Source organism: Xiphophorus maculatus, chromosome 12 (assembly GCF_002775205.1).
Source record: "Xiphophorus maculatus strain JP 163 A chromosome 12, X_maculatus-5.0-male, whole genome shotgun sequence".
In the NCBI taxonomy this organism is placed as follows: Eukaryota; Metazoa; Chordata; class Actinopteri; order Cyprinodontiformes; family Poeciliidae; genus Xiphophorus; species Xiphophorus maculatus.
Window position 1 is genome coordinate 7,389 of NC_036454.1, and position 24,710 is coordinate 32,098.

At 39.0% G+C, this 24,710-nt stretch overlaps 1 protein-coding gene across 1 annotated transcript; it reads right to left on the reverse strand.

The window, feature by feature from the left end:
* Window positions 1-476: 476 nt before the first annotated feature.
* Window positions 477-24,607, reverse strand: ak6 (adenylate kinase 6). Its single transcript, XM_005814023.3, has 5 exons — window positions 24,497-24,607; window positions 15,603-15,695; window positions 10,630-10,688; window positions 4,725-4,870; window positions 477-668 (listed from the first exon to the last, which is right to left on the reverse strand). The coding sequence occupies exons 1-5, from the start codon at window positions 24,528-24,530 to the stop codon at window positions 479-481; spliced, it is 522 nt and encodes a 173-aa protein (XP_005814080.1). The 5' UTR covers window positions 24,531-24,607; the 3' UTR covers window positions 477-478.
* Window positions 24,608-24,710: the final 103 nt, after the last annotated feature.

A 24,710-nucleotide genomic window follows, 5' to 3' on the forward strand; every position in this document is an offset into this window, starting at 1 on the left:
AAATAAATTCCTTAATTTTTTTATTGGTTTAACCCCAGAAAAATGTCATGTCCATTCCAGCGGACCAGGGGTCTGAAGGAGTCTAAATTCAATGATTAATACATTTCTATCTGACGGGGGAGGGGGGTTTGTGTGTGTGTGTGTGTGTGTGTGTGTGTGTATTTTTGTTTTGTCTATCAACTGATCACAGCCAAAACTAGGCAAGAATTTTTAGGCTAATGTGAGAGGGCTCTAGGAGAACTCTGAGAATGTTAGTTAAAATATAGTTTTGGGCCCGTATTTAGTTTTAAAACTGCACACAGAGAAAATTAAACTGCTGCACTCCTTGCAAAACACAGACCAGATAAAATTAGCTCCTGCTTACATTATTTTTCTTATAGGTGAATATAAGTGTTAATAATTGAAATGTCTACTAAAAAATGCTCATTTATGTGGTAGAAATACATTTATTCTTCAAAAAAAAAGAGAACTCCAGGTTTTAGTTATGATCCTTTATCCATTGCTCAGTCCACTGAATTAGTTGCTGAAGGTTTTTCTCAAGGTCCTCAGGGGTGTTACTTGGTAACTGGTGGACAATCTCCTCAGAGTAGGCCTCCATGGCTTCCTCATAAATAGTTTGGAAGATCTCACACTGCACATTGTCCTGTAGTTTCTTTCCAGTATAACCCCTGTAAGCAAATGAAAAGACAAGAACATATCCAGTTTCAGAGGGTATTTTGAACAACAGGCATCTGTTGTAAAAAAAAATATTGGACTGATAATGTTGACTGACATCAACATTATCAGTCAATATGTCTATGGGTATGCAGTTTCATAAAGTGATATAAAAGCATCCAGACAGTGGTGCAGAAAATACTTTCAACAATAGGTAAAGGTAATTTTATTTATATAGCACATTTTCATGGGCTGCACAGTGGCGCAGTTGGTAGCACTGTTGCCTTGCAGCAAGAAGGTCCTGGGTTCGATTCCCGGCCAGGGTCTTTCTGCATGGAGTTTGCATGTTCTCCCTGTGCATGCGTGGGTTCTCTCCGGGTACTCCGGCTTCCTCCCACAGTCCAAAAACATGACTGTCAGGTAAATTGGTTTCTCTAAATTCTCCCTAGGTGTGAGTGTGTGTGTGCATGGTTGTTTGTCCTGTATGTCTCTGTGTTGCCCTGCGACAGACTGGCGACCTGTCCAGGGTGTACCCCGCCTCTCGCCTGGAACGTAGCTGGAGATGGGCACCAGCAACCCTCCCGACCCCATTAGGGACAAGGGTGAACAGAAAATGGATGGATGGATGGATGGATGGATGGATGGATGGATAGCACATTTTCAGCAACAAGGAAGCTCAAAGTGCTTTAGGTGAATTAGACGAAAATACAAACAAAATAACAAACCTAAAAGAAAGACACAAAGGCAAGGGAAATAACAATAAACTAAGTGCTCCACAATTTATAAACTAAATATTTTCTCTGTTTCCATGTTTGATTCTTGTTCTGGATTGCTATTAGTAAGTATTAATAAGTTGGATGCGATCTTTCCTGAACTGCAAATCTCAGCAAGAATTGCATCCGACTTGCAGCTCTGATCCTACAGCATGTTAGTCTGAGCAGTCGCTAGTTGGCCCAATCCATCACACTGATCAGGCAGCTTGACAAGGGAGAAAATAGCTGCCGACGTCTTTTTATATTTGTTGACAAACGAGGTATCCCGCCAACTCCAAACAGCAGAAATCTTGTTATGAATCTAAATAAATATAGATCCTCCATGTCTTCCAGGTATAATGTGAACAGACAAGAATTTTTGTAAACATCCCAAGATTCCAAACTGTATCCTGCCGAATATGTCCTCACAGAACACTTTGCTCAGTCGTCTTGAGAAAATTTGATCAATTGCATTGAGAGACCAGTTGACCAGATTCATAATTTGTAGATTCGGAGGATGTGGAAAAAGCGGCTCTAAAGAGCAGTACAGAAACAGAGCAAGCAGAGCAAAGATGGGTATGGAGGGAGCAGAGGAAAAAAGCCCAATAAAAGCCTTTAACCTTTTGAGAGGGCATTGCAAGTACCTCAGTGAGAAGTTGCATGGCATTTTCAGACTGTGTCCAGCAACCCTGAATACACACATGCAAGTCATTTTCCTGTCTCTTCCATCACCTTTCTGGGATATGTTTTCAAGAATGGTCGCTTGAAGACTGGTCCAGAACAAATTCGATCTATTCGTAACTGGCCGGTCCCTTCTTCTCACAAACAGCTTCAGAGCTTTTTGGGCTTCGCCACCATTTCATTAAGAATTTCAGTCAGATTGTGTCCCCTGTCACCCAACTGACCTCCCCCAAGAGAGAGTTCATTTGGTGCCCCCAAGCAGAACAGACCTTTTAACTTCTCAAAAGCAGATTCTCTGAGGCCCCCATTGACCTGAAGCCTCGACCCAGCTTATATCGGAAGTTGATGCCTCCGATTCTGGTGTGGGTGCTGTGCTTTCCCAGATCTCTTCCATTGACAAGAAACTTCACCCATGTGCCTTCTCCAGACGACTCGCCTCCTTGGAGAAAAACTACGATGTTGGAGATAAGGAACCGCTAGAATTCAAGTTGGCCCTTGAAGAGTGGCGACACTACCTAGACAGAGCTGAACATCCAGTGGAAGTCTGGGATCAATCACAAGAATCTAGCGTATCTGCAACAAGCCAAACATCTCAATCCACATCAGTCCAGATGGTCCCCTTTCTTCTCACCATTTAATTTAGTCATTTCTTAGAGACCAGGCTCCAAATATACCAAACCTGACGCGCTGTCTCGCCAGTTTTCCCAAGACAATGATCGCCAGTACAATTGTCCCTTCCACATGTTTTGGTGGGGCCCTCCCCTGGGAGTTCATGGACTAGGTTGTAGCCACCCAACATGAACACAGAGGATGAAACAAGAACTTCAATCTACATTACGTTGTCTGTGTGCTTCCAACCCGTCGTACTGTAGTTCACATTTCATGTGGGTAGAATATGCACACAATGCTCACGCCTACTCAGCCATTGGCTCATCTTCTTTTGATGCTTCTTTGGTGTATCAGCCACCATAGCTTCCAGCTGATGAAAAAGTGTTGTCTGTCACCTCTGTTTGTCATTGCATCTGCAAATATAGGCACACCTGGAAGAACGTCTGTGCTGCCCTGGACTGCACTTCTGTTCAGAATCACTTTCTGGCTGACCACAAAAGGGCTCCTGCACCTGCGTATCAACCTGGACAAAAGGTTTGACTCTCCATCAGGGACATTTATCTAAAGATGTCTTCTAGCAAGTTTTTTCTCAGGTTTATTGGTCCTTTTGAAATTCAATCTCTTCTCAGCCCCATCTCTGTTCACCTTAAATCTTAAACAACATATCCATATTGCATGTAATATGAAGATTGCAAATTAACCAAAGTAATCTAATGTGGTATAGATTTGTTTATTAGTTACTTAACATCTAGCTACATGTAGTTTTTTTTTACTAAGTAAAAATTAGTAAAATCTAATTTTGCAAAATTTAATACATGTGATCTCTTGTAACTACTGTATATAAAATACTTGCAAGACACTGAAGATGCATGTGTGAGGCCATGCAACTCCCTAAATTTGTGATAAGCCCCGTTTAATACATAAAGATTCAAACAGCAGCCCTCACAAACAGGTTGGCCAAATAATTTGAGATGATGGGGCATTCAGACTGAGAAACAACTACCTGAATGGTTTCAGTTTGACAGTACAGACTGACTAATGCTGTCTACTAATCCAAATTGCCCACAGTGGCACCTGACTAACATACTGAAGAATAAGAACTACCCGCAAAGAGCAAGCTACGGTACCGAAGCGATTTAATTGACAGCTGACCGCATTCATTGATTGGCTTGTGATGTAGAACACTGAAAACTCCAGACAACATGGGAACATGCTGAGGACGGAGGAGCATAATTATGAGTTTAATCAGGAGAAGCGCCAGGAACGCATGCATTAAGTTTTGCAGAGAATGACCGTATCTTAGCAGGCCATTCCGCTGCTGCTAGCAGCACATCAATTTGAAGAATGGACAGCAGTAAAAGGAGAAATGGTCCAACTGTGGTCAGCTTTCTGACGGAGTAGTTGCAGTTTTGCACCAACAGTGTAAAACACCGGAACTACATAATATTAGCTTGTGATGTGAATTTTATTTTTCCTTTGGATGTAAAAAAAAATACATAGTTCATGGGTGGCTATGTGGCTACATCCTTTAACTGTATTACCTAAACCGAAAAAGTGGCACAGTGTAATTATATTTATATGTATAGCAAAACAATCTGCTGATCTGAGTCTTTATGTTTGGGACAGCAATGAATTTCTACGAGACATAATTAAATATCTGGGTTTATTGTAGTCCATCAGAACCTTGAGGTTCTCCATTGTTGAGTGTCTCTGCAAACATCAGCAGAGAGTTGACCACAGCTGTTGCTCACGGCCTGTCCACAATACTGAGGAACAAAGAGTATAACGGAAAAGCTCACTACCTGGGGTAAAACCTAACTGCACATTAACCTGCTAGTGTGCCACCTGCCAGTGGAAAACTACCTTAAAAAGAGCTGTGTTGGCACTGGAAATTTGCATTAAAATAAAATAACCAAAAAAAAACATCCAAAACATTCTTCAAAACAAAACAAAACTAATGACATGCTTGTCTGAATCCTCAAAAGGTTTTACAATTTTAAAAGGTTAACATAGGGGGAAAAACTTTACCTGTCTTCAAGTCGGGTGTACAACTGGGTGTTGTCCGTGCGAAGTACAAAAACAATGTGGAACCATCGTTCAGGAAACAGGTCACAGCCATGATAATCTATGATTACGCCACCTTCCACCATCTTTTGATCCAGTTCATCCACCACCTGTGCAATCCAGGAATCCAGATTATATTCATTAGCACCTATTCATCAAAGGTACCAATGTGGCCAATTTGGATTAATAGACAGCATTAGTCAGTCTGTACAGTCAAACTGAAACCACTCAGGCAGTTGTTTCTCAGTCTGAACACCCCCCATCTCAAATTATGTGGTCAACCTGGATGTGAGGGCTGATGTTTGAATCTTTATGTATTAAGTGTGGCTTATCACAATTTGCTTGCATGGAGCAAAGCTCTAACTGAAAGACATCATTTCAAAAAGTGAAAATACAACAATTTGGATTTTAGATAAATTAGGTGTAAAGTTAGAGGACATGCTCATCTCAGCCTCCTGGTGGCGTTCAGTTTGTCACCTGAGGGTGCTATGAGGAAGCAGTGGCGTATCTAGGCCTGTTTTAGGGTGCTATAGCACCCCTAAAACTGTATCTCAGCACCCCTGAATCAGGTTGCCACCCTGCCCATAAAATACGGAGTCGTCCCATATTTGGCCGTTAAATGTGCGTCCTGTATTGAACCGATACATAACTGTCCGATAGAAACGCCTATCATACACACATCAACACTAAGTTTAACAATAATGACCAAAATAAAACACAGGAAATATTAAGGTCAGCTAAATTGTCGTGGCGGAGCTAAAGGACCCCAGGATGCTACGGACCAACGCTGAACGTCACCGTTGCCTAGAGACGGACACTACGCAGTTGCGGTGAGCTGCTATCAACCTGCGTCTTTTTCAAAAGTCCTCGACCCGATTCCATGTCCTTAGAAGCAAAAACTTTTTTAAAAATACAGACGTGAGTGAAAAGACGCGCATTATAAGTTGAAAAATTTTAGAGAGGATGGATACTGTGGACATCAAAAGACAAAAAAAAAGTGTCTGTCGTGGCGCAGTGTGCTGCTGTATATCAGACAGAATGGATCAGGAGAGGAACTGCAGACCCATCAGAACCTTAAGAACCAGAAATCTGTGTCTCTTCATCCTCAATCATCTCCTGAGGCTGACATGGTTCATAACATTTAGTTATAATTGATTAAGTTTTTTTATTGTGATTTTAGCTGACTATTGTGGTTTGATTCTTTGCTTAGGATGTTGAATTTGGATGATATTTAATAAATTATAGCATTAGCCAAAATAAGTGGCCATTTAATGAACAAATCATACGAATAGATTAATAGTAAATACATAAATATTTCCTACATTACATTACTTTCTGTGTTTTATTAAAAAATTTTGATATATTTTATGAATAATTGTCCAGTGCTCATTTAATGTGTTATTTCACTAATATTTCATTAATGTGGCTTACCAGTTTGGATAATCTGACTTCCTATCAATGAAGAAAAAACATGCTAAGCAAAAATGCACCAGACCCAGACCTGCAAGCCAGGGCCAGTTCTAGACGGGGCTGAGAGGGGTACCAAAGAAATTATACTAAATAAATGTCTTTTTCAAATATTCAGTGGTAGATATTTTTTCTTCACAATTTTCTTTTTAAGGTATTATTAAAAATACATGAAAATTATTTTTAATAAAAATTAATTTAATGAATTAAAAATTATGGTACTGCTCTTTTAACTGCTGTATTGAGATAGGATCACACTTTCCATCTACTAAATCAGAGATCTGCAACCTGAATCTCTGGAGACACAAGTGGCTCTTTGGCTCACATTATTAAATGATGAAATATTGCTCTGTTTTTGTTTAATTCTTTTTTTAAGTGTCTCCATAAAAACACTATCTGCATGGGCCCCTGTGGTAAATTTGGTCTAGAACCAGCCTCTAAAGAAAACATTAAAGACCATCATATACACTGCTCAAAAACATAAAGGGAACACTCAAATAACACATCCTAGATCTGAATGAAAGAAATATTCTCATTGAATACTTTGTTCTGTACAAAGTTGAATGTGTTGACAACAAAATCACACAAAAATCATCAATGGAAATCAAATTTATTAACCAATGGAGGCCTGGATTTGGAGCCACACACAAAATTAAAGTGAAATAACACTACACGCTGATCCAACTTTAATGTAATGTCCTTAAAACAAGTCAAAATGAGGCTCAGTATTGTGTGTGGCCTCCACGTGCCTGTATGACCTCCCTACAACGCCTGGGCATGCTCCTGATGAGGTGGCGGATGGTCTCCTAAGGGATCTCCTCCCAGACCTGGACTAAAGCATCTGCCAACTCCTGGACAGTCTGTGGTGCAACGTGACGTTGGTGGATGGACATAATGTCCCAGATGTGCTCAATCGGATTCAGGTCTGGGGAACGGGCTGGCCAGTCCATAGCTTCAATGCCTTCATCTTGCAGGAACTGCTGACACACTCCAGCCACATGAGGTCTAGCATTGTCCTGCATTAGGAGGAACCCAGGGCCAACCGTACCAGCATATGGTCTCACAAGGGGTCTGAGGATATCATCTCGGTACCTAATGGCAGTCAGGCCATTAGGTACCATTAGGAGCAGAGGGCTGTGCGGCCCTCCAAAGAAATGCCACCCCACACCATTACTGACCCACTGCCAAACCGGTCATGCTGAAGGATGTTGCAGGCAGCAGACCGCTCTCCACGGCGTCTCCAGACTCTGTCACGTCTGTCACATGTGCTCAGTGTGAACCTGCTTTCATCTGTGAAGAGCACAAGGCGCCAGTGGCGAATTTGCCAATCCTGGTGTTCTCTGGCAAATGCCAAGCGTCCTGCACGGTGTTGGGCTGTGAGCACAACCCCCATCTGTGGATGTCGGGCCCTCATACCATCCTCATGGAGTCGGTTTCTAACCGTTTGTGCAGACACATGCACATTTGTGGCCTGCTGGAGGTCATTTTGCAGGGCTCTGGCAGTGCTCCTCCTGTTCCTTCTTGCACAAAGGCGGAGGTAGCGGTCCTGCTGCTGGGTTGTTGCCCTCCTACGGTCTCCTCCACGTCTCCTGGTGTACTGGCCTGTCTCCTGGTAGCGCCTCCAGCCTCTGGACACTACGCTGACTGACACTGCAAACCTTCTTGCCACAGCTCGCATTGATGTGCCATCCTGGATGAGCTGCACTACCTGAGCCACTTGTGTGGGTTGTGGAGTCCGTCTCATGCTACCACGAGTGTGAAAGCACCACCAACATTCAAAACTGACCAATACATCAGCCAGACAGCATAGGTACTGAGAAGTGGTCTGTGGTCCCAACTGCAGAACCACTCCTTTAGTGAGTGTGTCTTGCTAATTGCCAATAATTTCCACCTGTTGTCTATTCCATTTGCACAACAGCAGGTGAAATTGATTGTCAATCAGTGTTGCTTCCTAAGTGGACAGTTTGATTTCACAGAAGTTTGATTTACTTGGAGTTACGTTGTGTTGTTTAAGTGTTCCCTTTATTTTTTTGAGCAGTGCAGATTTTTTTTAACCAGCTATAAAGGGTCAGACTTGTATCATCAGCACCTTTATTCAGATGACAATTTGTAATGCAAAATATTATGCTTAGTGATTTTTGCAATGGGCAATGCAGTACTTAATTAATTTAGAATTATTTTTATATTTCTGAATGAAATTGTGTACAGCATTGGCTTTATTTATTTGAAGAATATTTTATTGTTCTGTACAAAATGTTGTATGTGTGCAAAATATTTGGATAAATAATGGGTTTGTTTGATCCCGGTCCTTAACCTTGTTAATTACTCTTATTGCTCTTTTTTCAAGTTTGATTAGTGACTGTTGTGTTGTTTTGTAATTAATTTCTCAAATCTCTCTGCAGTCACTTAAATAAGGTCAAACTAAAGAACAGTGTAGAATGTTAGGCTGTTTCTGTGTGAACAGAAATGTGTTTGGTGGTGAAACTATAATTGACCCACTTCATGAACTGTGAACTGAAACAGTAAAACCCGACTCATCATGTCTAATTTTCCATAAATGGACATTCATTCTTGTTTAAAGAAAAAAGGCCAACAGCTGCAAAACGTTCAGATAAAAATAAGGGTAATGCAATTTCTAAGTATGATTTTCAAATAAAGTTCAGGTTAAGGACTCATTTTCAATAGTCATTAACCTGAACGTCTAGCTTGATAATAAACTGGTTTTAGGTTTATTAATCCTATGCATTTAGCAAAATGTTCTATAAATGACTGAAAATGCATAGTTTTAAGTAGATTTTATTTTAATTTCCGGGACAGCAGACCACACTAGGACTGTGTCACTCTACAGCTGCTTGTGTCTCATTAATGTTAGCAGATGTTGGCAGGTATGATGTGGTCTTGAGATTCTGTTTCAAACTGAGTTTATACAGCTCTGGGAAAAATTTAAAGTTTCTCTGATGTTACTCTTTATAAATATATGTTTGAGTAAAATGAACATTGTTCTTTTGTTCTGTGAATTACTGACAACATGTCTCCTAATTTTGTTTGTGAATGTATGTAAATAAGCAGTTAGATCTAGAAAACCGCACCAATGAATATCTTCTCATGGGTCTTACCCCTTCTGGGGGCTAAGCACCCCTAAAAGTCAGATCCTAGAATCGCCCCTGCTAGGAAGATCAAAAAACCTTCCTGAGATCGATTGGTAGATCGCAAACAATGTACTGGACACCCAATGTTGTAGGGTATCCATTCCTTACAATCAAGCATCAGTGGTTACAAATAGAGGAAGAAAATCATATTCGTCAAAGGATATGGTACAACTGATTTGTCACAACTGATTTGTTATATATATATATATAAATCAGTGACGTGTGGTCAGGGGAAGCAGAGCCTCACCTGTCAACATGGAAAAATAATATATAATGACAAAATAATTTATATTGCTATTTTCACCCTGTGGTTTGTACTATAAAGTATTTATTTTCTATTTAGCTTAACCAATTCTGATTATTTTTTCTTCAAAATCGCTGAATTTTCACATTTTCCCATTCAAATGCTCAGAAGCGAAGCCGGTGAGGCAGCAGCGAGTTGAGCCTCACCTGGGATTGATCAACCTCTCACTAACTGCACTGGCTGCCATTCTATGGTAGAGTGCGGCAGAGAACAGATTGGAGGTGAGGCAGGCAGTTCTCCTGCCTCAAGGCAGGGGGCGCTCATGATCCCAGCCACTGTGACTCCACAACTGCAGAGTAAGAGACAGTAACAGCGAGCTAGTCATACAGTAAAGTGCAGCAATATATTTATAGTTTTCTCCTCGTACCACAGCAATCACTTATAAATAATCGCAAAATAAACATTAAACCTACAACCATACTACTGCAACAGACTGAATGTTCTGCTCTTTGTGTGGGAAATATTTAAGTGCTTTTTTTTGTGGTGTTGTTGTCCATTGCTATGGCAACGAGTCTGCCTGTAAAAAGAAGTGGTTTTGAGTTGTACTTTAACGGTTTCTCCCTTTGCTGTGAAGCATAGCACGATATTAATAATACCTACAGTAAATTTCCATGTTTTATTGACTTAACGGAATTATTCTACCGTGGCTATGGATGACATGTAAAAGAATTGTCTTTTTACCCTCCAGCGTTGTCCGCATGCGCAAAATTTCCTTATGTTAACAATAACCTGCAGGGGGTCTTTTTTTGTATATCTGATTATGATTAAGCAAGTGCCTCACCAGCTATGAACCTCACCGCTCATCACTGTTATATATATATAGATACAGTATATTACTATTTACTGCCAAATCAGCACAAAAGTATAACTATCCTAGGTTAAACAGGTGATGTAATAAAAATGGGACAAAAAACAGTGGTTTGAAAAGGTTAGAAAAAATTTAACTCACCCGGTCCTCATCCAAAACAGGGCACTGGTACTCCTCATCATACCCGTCATAATATTGGCCTGGGGAAAGATTTAGAAAGTATTTCACTCATAAATAAATTGGTAAAAGATGGTGCTGACAATTTTTGCTTTTATTAAAAATACTCATGCCTGACACTGTCATTGGACCATTTTATAACATGCATTATTTCAATTTAGTTTTCATTTCACAACAAATGACATCTTAAAGCACTTACAAAATTGATTCAATCAAATCATTCCAAATAGATTCCAAGTGAAGTAAATAGACTCCAAATTGATTAAAATTTTCAATGTAGTTGAGATCAGTTTATTATTCAAATTGGTTAGAAAAGAAAATGGTATTGTTACACCCACCGCAGTTGAACGAGGGAGGAAGGGATAACATGATGACCACAATAAAATAAGCCTTTATAAATCAATCAATCAATTTTATTTATAAAGCACCCTTCATACTAAAAGCAGCTCAAAGTGCTCTACAGATCAATAAAAGCAACTACCCACCCCAACCCCACATGGAAAAACACACAACTGTATGGAAAATGCACAGATTAAGCAGAAATGATTCAATTCAGGAAATACAGTTAAAAAGATGGGTCTTAAAGCATGCTCTTAAAGACAGCAAAGTTTTCTGCAGCCCTCGGGTTCTCTGGCAGATCATCCCACAAACAGGGCCAAACAGGAAAGAAGCCTCACTATCAGTGTGAGTTCTGACTCTTGGAACCAGGGGCGCCATATCCACCTTATTCCTGGGTGGTTTACTGTGGAAATGATTATGGGTCTTACTTCCGGCGCCCACCGGAAGTAGCAGTATTTCATTGTAATTTGTAGGGTTTTTTGCTAATCTATATTCATGATAGAAGTTACATCTCTCTTCGGTTATAATACAATAACACACCGTCTGCTATCAGAGAGCTGCTCAGTACAGAGGATAGTAATTGTGAGTTTAATCAGGGGAGTGACAGGAACACGATCATTACGTTTTGTTACGGAATGACCGTGAGTTAGCAGCGCTGCTAGCAGCTCGTTTCTCTGAAGCAGAGAAGCTGGTCAGAGATCTGAGCTGACGTTCTGCGCCGACAGTGTAAAACACCAGAACTACATAATATTAGCTTGGTGTGATGTGAATTTTATCTTTCGTTTGTATTTAAAAAATAATAAAGTTCATGATCCGAGTCTTTATCATTATGTTTGGGCCAGGAAAAATTTTTATAAGACAAAATATCTGGGTTCATTTAGTCCATCATAACCAGAACCTGGTGAGTTCTTTAATAATCAGACCAAGTTTAATTTGTGGCAGCAACAGGTGTGTCTTGAAAGTGCTCCCAAAACAAAAGCGGTAGTTTTCATTGCCTACCGAAAGATGTAGAAACAAAAAGAATATAATTATAAAAATAAAATTATAAAATTAAAAAATTATAAAAAAAATAAAATAAAATTATACATTTTTTATAAAATTATAAAAGAATATAATTTCAGATTTTTGTATAACTTTTCTTCAGGTTAACTTAGAAAGTGGGCTACTATTGTTACAGGTTAATTATCTAAACTACAGAAAAGTTATTGTTAGGGATGCTCAACTGTGAAAAATTGGACTGATGTTAATATGCGATAGTAATACTGCTGTAATGTTAGATTCACCAAAATTTTGTCTTTTTTTCATTCAATTACTCGATTAATCGTAAGAATAATTGTTAAGATTACTCGATTACTAAAATATTTGTTTACAACAGCCCTACTCACAACTATGCTATGAAGATGCTACAATATGCTGAAAATATGTGTATTTTCAGAATGTGAAGAAATCAGGGATGAATTTTCTGTTGTCTTTTATCCTTTGATTTTAGCCTGCGTCTACCAGTATGTCTCAGAGTGACATACCCTATGTCACTGGACTGCTTCCCGTTTGACCAGCAGACTGAGCCCCTCCCTGTGTCCTGGGTTGGCAGTATAATAAGTCTCTATAGAGCTGTGCATTTTAAATGTTGAATATATATTTAGCAATATACTGACTGATATGTGTGTGTTCTTAAGACTATCACTGTTAACTGTTATTTATAGTTGTAAGTTTATTTTTAGTAATTTTACTTTATTTACTAATTTTTCATTTTTAATGTCTGCTATGCTGGGACAAACAACCTCCCACACCCCTATCTCTGCCCCCGGTCAATAGGGGAACAATAAAGTATTATATTAATACTATCTTGTTATAATATAACAAGTTTATTATATAAAAAATGTATTGTAATGTACAATTGAAATACAAATAAACAAAATTCAGACTCAACGGTGTAAAACTGTCCCTTCTTTAAGATTTCCATATGATTTCAGTGTATATGTAAATGCTGTGTTTCAGGGAGCTGAAATAACACCCAGGTCCAGGCTATCCTCTGCCTTCTGATTTTGGGATGTTGACAAAAAATGACTTGTCAACTTTCCTGGCCCTAACCCAACACCCATTACTCATCATTACTGTTATTCTAACCGGGCTAATGGAGAGTTTAAAAACAATATTGCAATGAGACCTTTTAAAATACAATTTTTCTTCAAAAATTTATATCCAAGAATATAACTATATTACTATGTGGCTCTTTCTCTTTAAATTTGTGGGATTACCTCCCACTGATGAATAAATAAAAACATAAATACATACATCTTACTGATTAAGTTGCAATAGTGTTCAATACAATCTACATTTTTACTTTACACTAATAATTTTATTGGCACACTTTATACGCAAAAAAATGATAGATTTTAATGAGTTTTATTAAGAAATATTTGCTCCTAGACAAACGATTCTGTTCTTCTAAGGACTTCAAGCTAGCATCGGAGTTATCTACAAAGAAAGTTCAGCCATCCATTCACATGTGAGGGAAGAACTATGCTGCTTTCGTGATAACTTCTCCACCAACATGAAGAGTGATTTAACCAATTTTAAAGAATAGATTTGTGCTACGTTATACATTTAGAAAATTTGGGTTTCAGCACTCTTTTTTAGAAATAATCAAAATTATCTACACACTCAAAAGTGACTAACAACTAATGGAACAAGATCAACTTGCGGGACTAAACAGGGAGACCCATTGTCACTCCTGCTCTTTATTATTGCACATGAAGTAATTGCTCCATTTAAAGTTTTTAATTATCTATCCCAACATCCAAATGGCGGAGTTAAATCCAATTCAATTGTGACTCTCACTAGAAATGTTTGGCAGCATCTACATAGAAAAGTAGACACCTGTGCCTTCACTCAGGGAACAGCCTCAGTGTAGAATAATCCAAAACTAAAAATTAAGGGAAAAATTGTTTGAAGGAGCTGGCATACAAAAGGGATTGGCAGTATAAATTTCTTCTTCCAAAATGATACCTATGGTCATTTCAACAATCTCAAGAATTATATAATCTAAATAACAAAGATTTCTGGAAGTTCTTGCAACTGATTATCTATGAGGCAGTTTGCCTCACAAAATTAAAGAAACCCGAGGTAATCATACCCGCTGAGTCACCAATATACACTTTGTTTAATAAATTGAAAGATTCTCCAAGACGAGTAAATTGTATTTATAACTATTTGATTGAGAGCATTTGCAACATTAATTTAAAGACTTTAAAAAGGTATGGAAATCAGAACTAAACAAAAAGTTCAGCAAGGACGAGTGGGGTGCAATACTCAAATAAATGTTAGCCCATGAGGGATGCACGCTCCAAATTGATACAGTTCAAAATTCTGAACAGACTATATTGGATGCTAGCTAAATTATTTAGAGCTAGAATGAGTAATTCCAATATTTGCAGGCGATGTAAACAAAGTCCAGGAGACATGCTTCATATGTTCCTCACGTGTCCGAGTACAATGTCTTATTGGCAGGAGGTCATGAGAAGAATTACAGCACCATTAACTCCAACTTAGTCTTGACACCTACACTGAGACTTTATAACTTCTTGGATTATAAAGTCAAAATAAGAACAAAAAAAAAAGCACAATGGTTAAAAATAGCTCTCACCATGGCAAGGCGGGTCATATTAAGACGCTGGAAGGGACAAAATAACCCTATTTAAATAAACACCTGTACAGAATGTTCAAGTGTAACAACTTGCTGGAGTTTAAAGCTTAGCTGTCACTACAGGATATCAATGTAGCTATAAAATGCTGCCACCATGTTTTGGTCCCAAACCACCGCAAAATGTCAACCCTAGCTCCGTGGTGATTTACTTTTGGAGGCCTTAGTCCTCGACGCGGACGTCGCGGGTTCGACTCCCGGTCCCGACGACCTTTGCCGCATGTCTTCCCCCCTCTACTCACCCTCCTTCCTGTCTGCCTACTGTAGAAAAAATACGAGCCACTAGCGCTGCAAAAACTCTTTGGATAAAAAAAAGAAAGATCTATGTCTCAACAGCAATATAAAATTATAACTGAATGTTCACAGGAGACAAAATCCAATCAAAAGAGGAAAGGTCATAGCTAAGACTTCACTTAAAAGAAAACCATAAAAAACATTTAAAATTTGGGTTTAAAAAGAAATTTTACTCTCCCATCCAAATGAACATACAAGAGGCTTTGCTATACTAATTGCAAAGTAACTAGATTTTCAGGTATCCAAACAGGTTATAGACCAGGAAGGCCGTTTGGTTTTGATGAGGGAAACATTAGACTCAAATGACTTCAAAAGTGCTCAAAATAGAGTAAATGTTTCACTTTGTTTTATTGTGTCTGTATATTAATATGTATTTTATATTCAATCTTTTCTATTTTATAATTGAATTGTATTTTATGATTGTGTATAGCACTTTGGTCCTGTCAGAGTATAAAGGGCTTCATAAATAAAGTTGGTATGGTGTGGTAATTTGAGATAACAGCTTGTAAACTTTTGATTTGGGGGATCAACATCAGGATGAAAATCTCTCCCTCTCTATAATATTTGTACCAGTGACATCTTTCTCTGTTGTGGGTCTTACCTTCATGTGCCAATTCACCAATGTTGACATATGTCAACCCTGTCTGTGCAGCCAACTCCTTTCCCAAAGTTGTCTTCCCTACTCCGGGTGTTCCTGTGGATGTGGATGAAACAAACATATTTCCACTATATTAGATTGAACACTCACAATTATATTCAGAGCAAACAAAGTGTCATTAAAATACAAATCATGCACTCTGTCAGATATTCTAGGTGAATGGGAATGACCGATTTATTTATTTATTTATTACATCTATGAGTGTCCTAATAAAGTCAGTAAATTTCATTTACAGCTAAAAAAACTATATCATAAAAAGTTCTATATTTTTAGCCACCCATTTTAGAAAATGAAAGTGTTTAAACTGGTTTAAATATTTGAAATATTTTAAGCCTTTATTTCTTGTATTTGTTTATGACTATAGCTTACAGAGAACACAGTCTCATTCATAGAAGGTTGAGTGGAAGGAAAAAGTGTGGTAGGAAAAATCTGCACCAGGTATTGAAGCGAGTGTAAGGAGGCGTTGCAAAGTACAAAGTCCTGACCCACGGTGTTGTCGCAGCCCCTGGCCATATACTTCTGAATTTTTGTAAATCTGCACAGACTGAGCACACCACAGAGCAAAACCAGAAGACAAGAGATGTCTGAAAGGATGATACAACAACAACGGATCTTTAATATATTGTGGTGCTAAGCCGTTCAGTGATTTATAAACTAACAGTATTTTCTAGTTTATTCTCTGAGCTACAGGGAGGCAGTGGAAGGACTTTAAAACTGGGGTGATGTGCTCCATCTTTCTGGTTTTAGTCAGAACAGCAGCTGCAGTGTTCTGGATCAGCTGCAGCTGGAGGATTGATTTGTTGGGCAGACCTGTGAAGACGCTGCTGCAGTAATCAATGCGACTAAAGATAAACACATGGATGAGTTGCTCTATATCTGGCTGAGACATTAGTCCTCTAATCCTGGAAATGTTCTTCAGGTGACAGAAGGCCGACTTTGTAACTGTTGTTATTCTGCAATAGCCAGCCCCACCCTAAACCTCACAACTCCCATGGACTAACTAGTGACCAGCTCTCTGTCTAACGGGTCCGGAAAATCTCTAAAATCCTCGAGTCTTACCCTGAGACAGGTCTAGGAGAAAATGGGGTATTACACTAACCCTAACTGCAGTGAAAGTCACAACACTAGACATAATGAAAATACAGACTAAAGTAATAAAAGTAAACAATAATAATAACACAAAATAAATTTGAAAGGTACACAAGCAAATAAATAAATAAATAAATAGAGGTGTCAAGGTTAGAATATGAATTTAGTTCTATATAGGTTTCCACTTTGTTTCAAAGTCTCCATCTTAAGTTGTAGTCTTGATGTTGTTTTTCCCATAATATAGACTTTTCTAATTCTATCTCTCCACTGTGTAATACTGGGAGGTTGTGGCCTTAGCCAAGCATATGTTATACACTTCTTCGCAATCAGAAGCAAAACTTTGATCAAGTACTTATTGTCTTTGTCGATCATGTCCGAGGGGATTATTCCTAAAATATATGCAGATGTATCCAGATCTAAATAAATGCCTAAAATACTTCACATATCTGTTGGGCACATTTTTCCAAAACTTAACCATCTTCGGACAATCGCAAAATATAAGAGTAAAATCCCCCACCTTTCCACAATTTCTCCAACAAAGCCGAGATGTTTTACCATATTTAAATGTGATAACTGGAGAGTTATAGTAACACATCTACCGGTGAGGAAGCGAGATGAGCCTCACCTGAGATTGATCAAACTCTCACTAACTGCACTGGCTGCCATTCTATGGTAGCATGCTCGTCCTGTCTGTGCGTCGCCAATAAAATGGCTAAAAAACATTTAATGTATGAACTGATTTTCCATAATTTAGCTTATGTATATAATGTCCAGTGTTTTTTGTCACCAACTGTGTGTGTAACGTGTTTCATGTGCGGAGAAGCAATCAGAAACCAGAGAACAGATTCGAGGTGAGGCAGGCAGTTCTCTTGCCTCAAGGCAGGGGGCGCTCATGATCCCAGACATTGTGACTCCACAACTGCAGAGTAAGAGACAGTAACAGCGAGCTAGCCATACAGTAAAGTGCAGCAATATATTTATAGTTTTCTCCTCGTATCACAGCAATCACTTATAAATAATCGCAAAATAAACATTAAGCCTAAAACCATACTACTGCAACAGACGGAATGTTCTGCTCTTTGTGTGGGAAATATTTCAGTGTTTTTTTAGGGGTGTTGTTGTTAGTTGCTATGGCAACAAGTCTGCGCGTAGTTGTGCTGATACAGAGAGCGAGAAAGATGTGTTTTTGAGTTGTACTTAACGTTTTCTCCCTTTGCTGTGGAGCATAGAACAAAATTAATAATAACTACATGTCCAAGTTTGATTGAGTTAACGGAATTATTCTACCGCGGCAGCGCGGCTATGGATGACATGTAGAAGAATTGTCTTTTTGCCGACCAGCATGAGTCGCAAGTTGCGGTTTTGGGCTTGGAAATAAGCAGACATAAACCCCTGAATTTGTGTGACATCCAGGTAGTTTTAGTCAGACTGTTCCTGTCCATCATTTCCCAGATGATCCGTCCCGCTGCGTCTTTGTTAAAGTCAAGTTAATATATTACCTCTGAATTACGTCAAGCTTTGCATTGCGCTCCAGATAATTGCAAACATGGAGACTAATACTAACAGCGCTATAAACGTGAAAACAGCCACGAATGAATGAGTCTGTAAATTTGTGCAACTAAACGCCATTATAATTATTAATATTAAGATAAGTGTCAAATCTGTGCAGCAGGACATCCAAGTCGTGGAGCCGCAGGAGGAGCTGCGTTACTCTGTGCGCTGTGCCGACAGCAAACACAAAACCAGGTAATGCAAAACCTGGACGCTGGGGCAGGGAGGAGGGACAGGTGTTCTACAATTCATTTATAATTTTTCAGACAATACAGGAACACACCAAAATACACACAAATTACAAACGTTTTTTTTTGTACTGTTGTAACATGCCTACAGCATTCACAGTAATAAAGAGAAACAGGAACTCAAGATTGTGAATGCCTGCAGCATTCAAACTAATAATCAATCTCCTCTGCCTCCTCCTGGCATACTGCAGAATTACTCAGTTCAGTCAGAACCACCGTTAATCATCTAGCCAAGCTCTCAGGAAGTTTTGATTTAGTAACTCAGGATGGTTTATTTTGGTCCAACCTGAATTTGACTTTGAATGAATGTTTCCTTTTTTGTTGACATTATTCGATAGGCAGATTTATTTGACTCATGCATAGCTTAGGGCAGTGGTTCCCAAAGTGTGGGGCCAGTGCCATTGCAGGGGGGCGCGGGAAACGGTATGGATGAAAAAAAAACAAAAACTGTTACACAGAAGTGTTTCACTGTAAAGACGGTTTGTAGTGTGTTTTGTTGTAATCTGAAGTGTGAAATAAACTTAAGTGGAATTTGAAAACAAATTATGTGTATAGGTTTATGCCTGGTTGAACGATGTGTGCCCAGTTGATTTTTTTTTCTTTTTTGGGGGGATTTTATTGTAATCCATAGGGGGGCCCAGAAAATCTTTGGGAACCACTGGCTTAGGGTATAGAAAGCCTTACTGTTAAATATTGTTTTACTGATTGCAGGTTTTTTTTAGTTGTAATTTTGATTGAATAGCTTCTGTATTGTGCCTGCAAATATTTTGCATGTTTTATGTCTAAATTAGGTAAATTTATTACCAGATCATTTTTTAAAATTTTGCCAGATCACGTAGTAGCATTTATACCTAAAGCAAAAAATTAACAGCCAATCCAGATGATCGGCAGTGATCGGCCCTCATGGGTAATTGGAATCGGCAGCAAAAAACCTGATCCGAGCGTCCATCCCTAGGTGAAACACCTGATGACGGGACAGCAGGATTACTGATGAGCATCAATGAAAAACAGGAAGCAAATTAACAGGAGAGAAACTAAAGAAGACATAATAATAACGCAAGAAAGGATAATACCAATCAAAGGAAACTAAACAGAAATGCAGAAAGAACAAAATCCGAGAAAAAAAACTACGAACCTAACTAAATACAGAGGAATAAACCTGTATGGCAAGGCCTTTTGAGCAATAATTAATACAAGGGACTATGAATATGGCAAAAACAAACAGTGTTTTCAGATAAAAGGTAAGATAATATTGTTGAAGTGCCACAGCTTTGTTGATACCACATCTAATACTAAGAATTAAAATACATATTTTAAAATAATATAAATAATAAAATATGTAGAATACATATTTTACAGACCATAACAGTAATAAGGAACTTATTCATGTTTTGAATTAGATTTTATCCGGCATATTTAGTTCTTTAATATTATGTTTCATGTCAGTTTTAATGTCATGATGCTGTAAGTGACTCCATTACATTTTCAATTTAACTCATTAGGATTTGATTAAGAGCCAGTTTTTTCTTTGTAATTTCTGTACAGTAAAACTATAGATCTATAAATCAATAAGACAGGTCTATATAAAGATATACTACATGTTTCTGTCCAATATTTATGACATTAAAAGGATCAGGAACTTTTGTTTTTCCACTTAAAGCACTGGTTAGACAACCCTAGGAGCAGTGGTACCCAACCCCCGGGCCGCGGACCGGTACTGGGCTGCGCAAAAAATAATTAAATATATGCGTTTTATGTATTATTGGAGTCTGAATGAGCTTTTATTTTGAAAAACCTTTAACCGGATTCTGTCGGTTGTCTTGCGAGCCAACAGGGAGTAAGAAACAGGCAAAATGAGTAATAAACAGTTATCTTTAGAAAGTTTTTTTTACGAAGGGGAAAGAGCCCAGTGAAGAGGCTGAAGAGCCCACTTGCAAGAAAAAAAAAACATTTAACAGACAATACCAGGAGTCCTACTTGAGATATGGATTTGTAGGTGATTCTCATATTCCAAGCCCGCTATGTGTCATATGTGGTGACCGGCTTGCTAATGAGGCAATGAAGCCGTCAAAACTGCTTCGGCACTTAGAGTCAAAACATCCCGGATTAAAAGACAAGCCCCTGGAGTATTTTGAAAGAAAAAAACAAGAACATGATGGACAGAAGAAATTACTGAGGGCCACCACAACAGTAAATGCAAATGCACTGAAAGCATCGTACTTGGTCGCTAATCGTATTGCTAAGGCTAAAAAGCCATTTACTATTGGTGAAGAATTGATTTCGCCCTCCGCTAAAGACATTTGCCGTGAACTACTAGGAGAGGCTGCTGTTAAAAAGATCGAGCAGGTGCCTCTGTCGGCTAGCACCGTGACTCGCCGCATTGAAGAAATAGCTGAAGACATTGAGACACAATTGTTGGAGAGGATTAATGCATCAGCGCGGTACGCCCTCCAGGTAGACAAATCTACAGATGTTGACACCAGGGCAATACTACTTGTGTATGTGCGAGTCATGCACATATCCTCATGTGTATGAGGATATGTTATGTGCATTATCGTTGCCAACAAACACCACTGCCACAGAACTGTTCAAGTCGCTGGATGGTTATATATCAGAAAAACTGAAATGGTCCTCTTGTGTCGGCATATGCACAGACGGAGCTGCTGCTATGACCGGACGGCTGTCTGGTTTAACTACTCGGATTAAGGAAGTTGCACCTGAATGTGAATCTACACATTGTACCATTCACAGGGAAATGCTGGCAAGCCGAAAAATGCCAGCAGAATTGAACAGCATATTGAATGATGTTGTTAAAGTTATTAATCATGTCAAAGCACAAGCCCTTAACTCTCACCTGGTTGAGCAACTTTGTGAGGAGATGGACGCAGAGCACAGACGCCTTCTCTTATACACCGAAATAAGATGGTTGTCCCGAGGAAAATCGCTGGCCAAAGTGTTTGAATTACGAGAAACGCTGCAAAGATTTCTCTCAGAAAAGAAGTCACCGCTGGCAGCACATTTCAGTGACAAAGAATGGGTCGCAAAATTGGCTTACTTGTGCGACATATTCAACCTGCTCAATGAATGCAATCTGTCACTTCAAGGAAAAATGACAACTGTCTTCAAGTTGGCAGATAAAGTAGATGCATTTAAAGCCAAATTGGATTTGTGGGGACGGCGAGTGAACAAAGGCATATTGGACATGTTTCAAACACCAGCGGGGATTTTGGGTGAGAATGAGCCTGAGCCTTCATTCAATCACCTGGTGCAGGATCACCTGTCTTTGCTTTTAAAGGAGTTTGAAAGCTACTTCCCAACCACAAAAGACCCACGAACTGGCCAGGAATGGATCCGCAACCCATTTGTCAACAAACCAGGTGAATCTAGCATGTCTGTGCAAGAAGATCAGCTGCTGGAGATCGCAAATGACGGCGGCCTTAAAAATATGTTTGAGAAAGCAACTCTGCTGGTGTTCTGGATTAAAGTCATGGCAGAGTACCCTGACATCGCCACCACAGCACTGAAAACCCTGTTGCTATTTCCGACATCATATCTATGTGAAGCGGGGTTTTCTGCAGTGACAGCAACCAAAACAAAACAAAACAACGGAGTAGACTGGACATAAGCAACACACTTCGAGTGTCGTTATCCCCCATCAATCCCAGATGGGACCGTCTACTTGGAGAGAAACAACCTCAGGGCTCTCATTAATGTATCGTTGTCATGAGTTAAAATTTTCATAAAAATAAAATGTTCTTTATATTCGTTTTTGAGGCATATCTGTATTTTATTTTGAAGGGATGTTTAAACGTTACCATAGCTACCAGAGTCAGCGAGCGTTAGGGCAGTGGTCCACACCAGAAGAGGAGTAGAGCTTGTGAGTCTATTTAAAATATATTTATATTAATCTATTTCTAATTCAAAAATCGTGCCGTGTTCACATGGCACAATTTTAGAGTTGTCGCCGATTTTCAAAACCTGAGAGACCACACACACAAAACGGTAAAATAAACAAAACAAAACCAAAAACGTAAGTATAACAGTTTCAATCATGCAGTGTGTGGTATGTGTCAGGAGCAACACACCACACCCAAACCGATTTCACTCACTGACATTCAGATTCCAGATAGAAACATTTGTAAAAGCCCACTATTCATAAATTTAGAGTAAACAAACACGGCTGACAACGTAGTTTGTCAGCTTATTTTAAGTGATAAAAGATGTATATAAAAAAGAAAAGGCGTTGGATAAGAGCAGAAAGAGCGCGAGTAGCGACTATTTGCTGCACTATCAGGAGGTAAATTCTGTTGTTTCGTAGTTACACTACGAAAGTCATCAATAGATGGTTTTCTGTTCTGTCGTTTCTTTAAACGTCTTCGGTTAATGACTGAGGTAGTAAATTGTTATTACAGTATTTGCTGTTTTAATGTTTACAATTACATTGAGAACAATGGGCACAAAATAACGAATACAAGTCCAGTTAACTAATTTTAAAACCAGGCATTAATCAATGTTTTACTAGTCACAATCTACCTGCAATGCATGTTACTAGTGTCAGCATCAAGCCCTGACTGAATAAATAACCTTATCATTATAATTTAATTATGTTACGTTAATAATAAATATCTGAAAAGCTAACGGGTTTATCAATTGCGGTCGCAATTTCGCTCCAACTCCTCTCCTTATCATTTCTATGGATATTCCTTTACGAAATGTTTAATAAACAGTCACGTTGTTTCCACATATAATCTCCGAAGTCCACCTGACTCTGTCAGCTGTTGTTTGTTTGGGATTCCCCTCTGTGCTTACGTCACTGAGCTTTCTGATTGGCTACCTGTCACATTCAACAGGCTGCTTTCTCGCTCCCAGTCAGGGAAAACCCCGCAGGCTGCGACAGGCCCGACTTTAGATCACGTTTTATGTAACACACCACACAGTAGGATTATTGGGATTATCGCGTTGTAAATAGAACTCGAAACATTCTAGGATTGTCATGACGGGAAAATCAGGGCAGAAAATTAAAAATGATTCCATGTGACACCCCCCTCGCACCCCCGGGCCGCAGAAAACTGTCCAAACCTTGACCGATCCGCGGTGACAAAAAGGTTGGGGACCACTGCTTTGGAGGGTACAGATTGCAGAAAAGACTAAAAAGCTAAACATGCGCTACAGTCTTTGCCTCACTTGGTTTCATCCATAAGGTGTGCTAAGTGTGGCCCAACGCTGCGACGGTGAAAGTCACTCTGTATCTGTTCCTATTGTACGATTGTAACACATTTGATGATTTTGTCATTAAATCCTGTTAAACTTTTAACAAACTCTCATCATTCATGGTCGGGACTCGGAACTGGTAAAAATGCACCTGGTTGTTGCACAAAGAGCAAAACGGTTGACCCACAACATTGGCATAAGGGAAACTGCTATGTGCCACAAGCAACAGACCATTTTAGTAACACGTCTCAAACCACATGTTTACAGAATTTCAATTAGGCATGAACGCAATTCCTTACCTGCGAAGAGGTTCTTATCAGTTGTTGTAATAAACTGAATAACACAACAAAACTATTTATTAACAGCAGAGACTACTCTGGTAACATCATGCTAAGCCATACATGTAAAAGGCATGGTATAGCAATGTTTCTTCGACTGACCCCTTACTTGAACCAACACTTCCTATAAATTACGGATTAAGATAAATTAAGGATTTCGAGTCAGTGTGAAACCCCTAGTCTAAAACATTTTAGAATCACTTTATGAATTGGAACCATGCCTTGTTAAGGAAACGTTACAGGAAATGTTCTCCTTCCCACTTTTCTACATAAACATCCACTGAGTGATGAGTACTGCTAACACTAACACGAAACATATTTCAAATTACACTCGTCCAGCGTAGTTAGATCACAAACGTTATTAGGAAATGGGACATCAAAGTCGTAAACAACACCTTACCTGTTAACAGTATATTTGGTCGTTTAGTCATCATTGCTGAGCGTTAGGTTTCTGAAACGTGTCTTCTCCTTCTTCTTCTTCTTCTTCTTCTTCTTCTTCTTCTTCTTCTTCTTCTTCTTCTTCTTCTTCTTCTTCTTCTTCTTCTTCTTCTTGTGTTTTATTGACGGATGGAAACCAACTTAAAGTGCATTTACCGCCACCTACCGGACTGGAG

Excerpts from the sequence above, each read along its gene's own strand:
- ak6 (XM_005814023.3), bottom strand. The coding sequence starts at position 24,530 with ATGATGACTAAACGACCAAATATACTGTTAACAG. Across the intron at positions 4,871-10,629 it reads CTGTTTTGGATGAGGACCGG|GTGGTGGATGAACTGGATCA; the intron begins GTGAGTTAAATT and ends TGGATTGCACAG. Across the intron at positions 669-4,724 it reads TACACCCGACTTGAAGACAG|GGGTTATACTGGAAAGAAAC; the intron begins GTAAAGTTTTTC and ends ATTTGCTTACAG.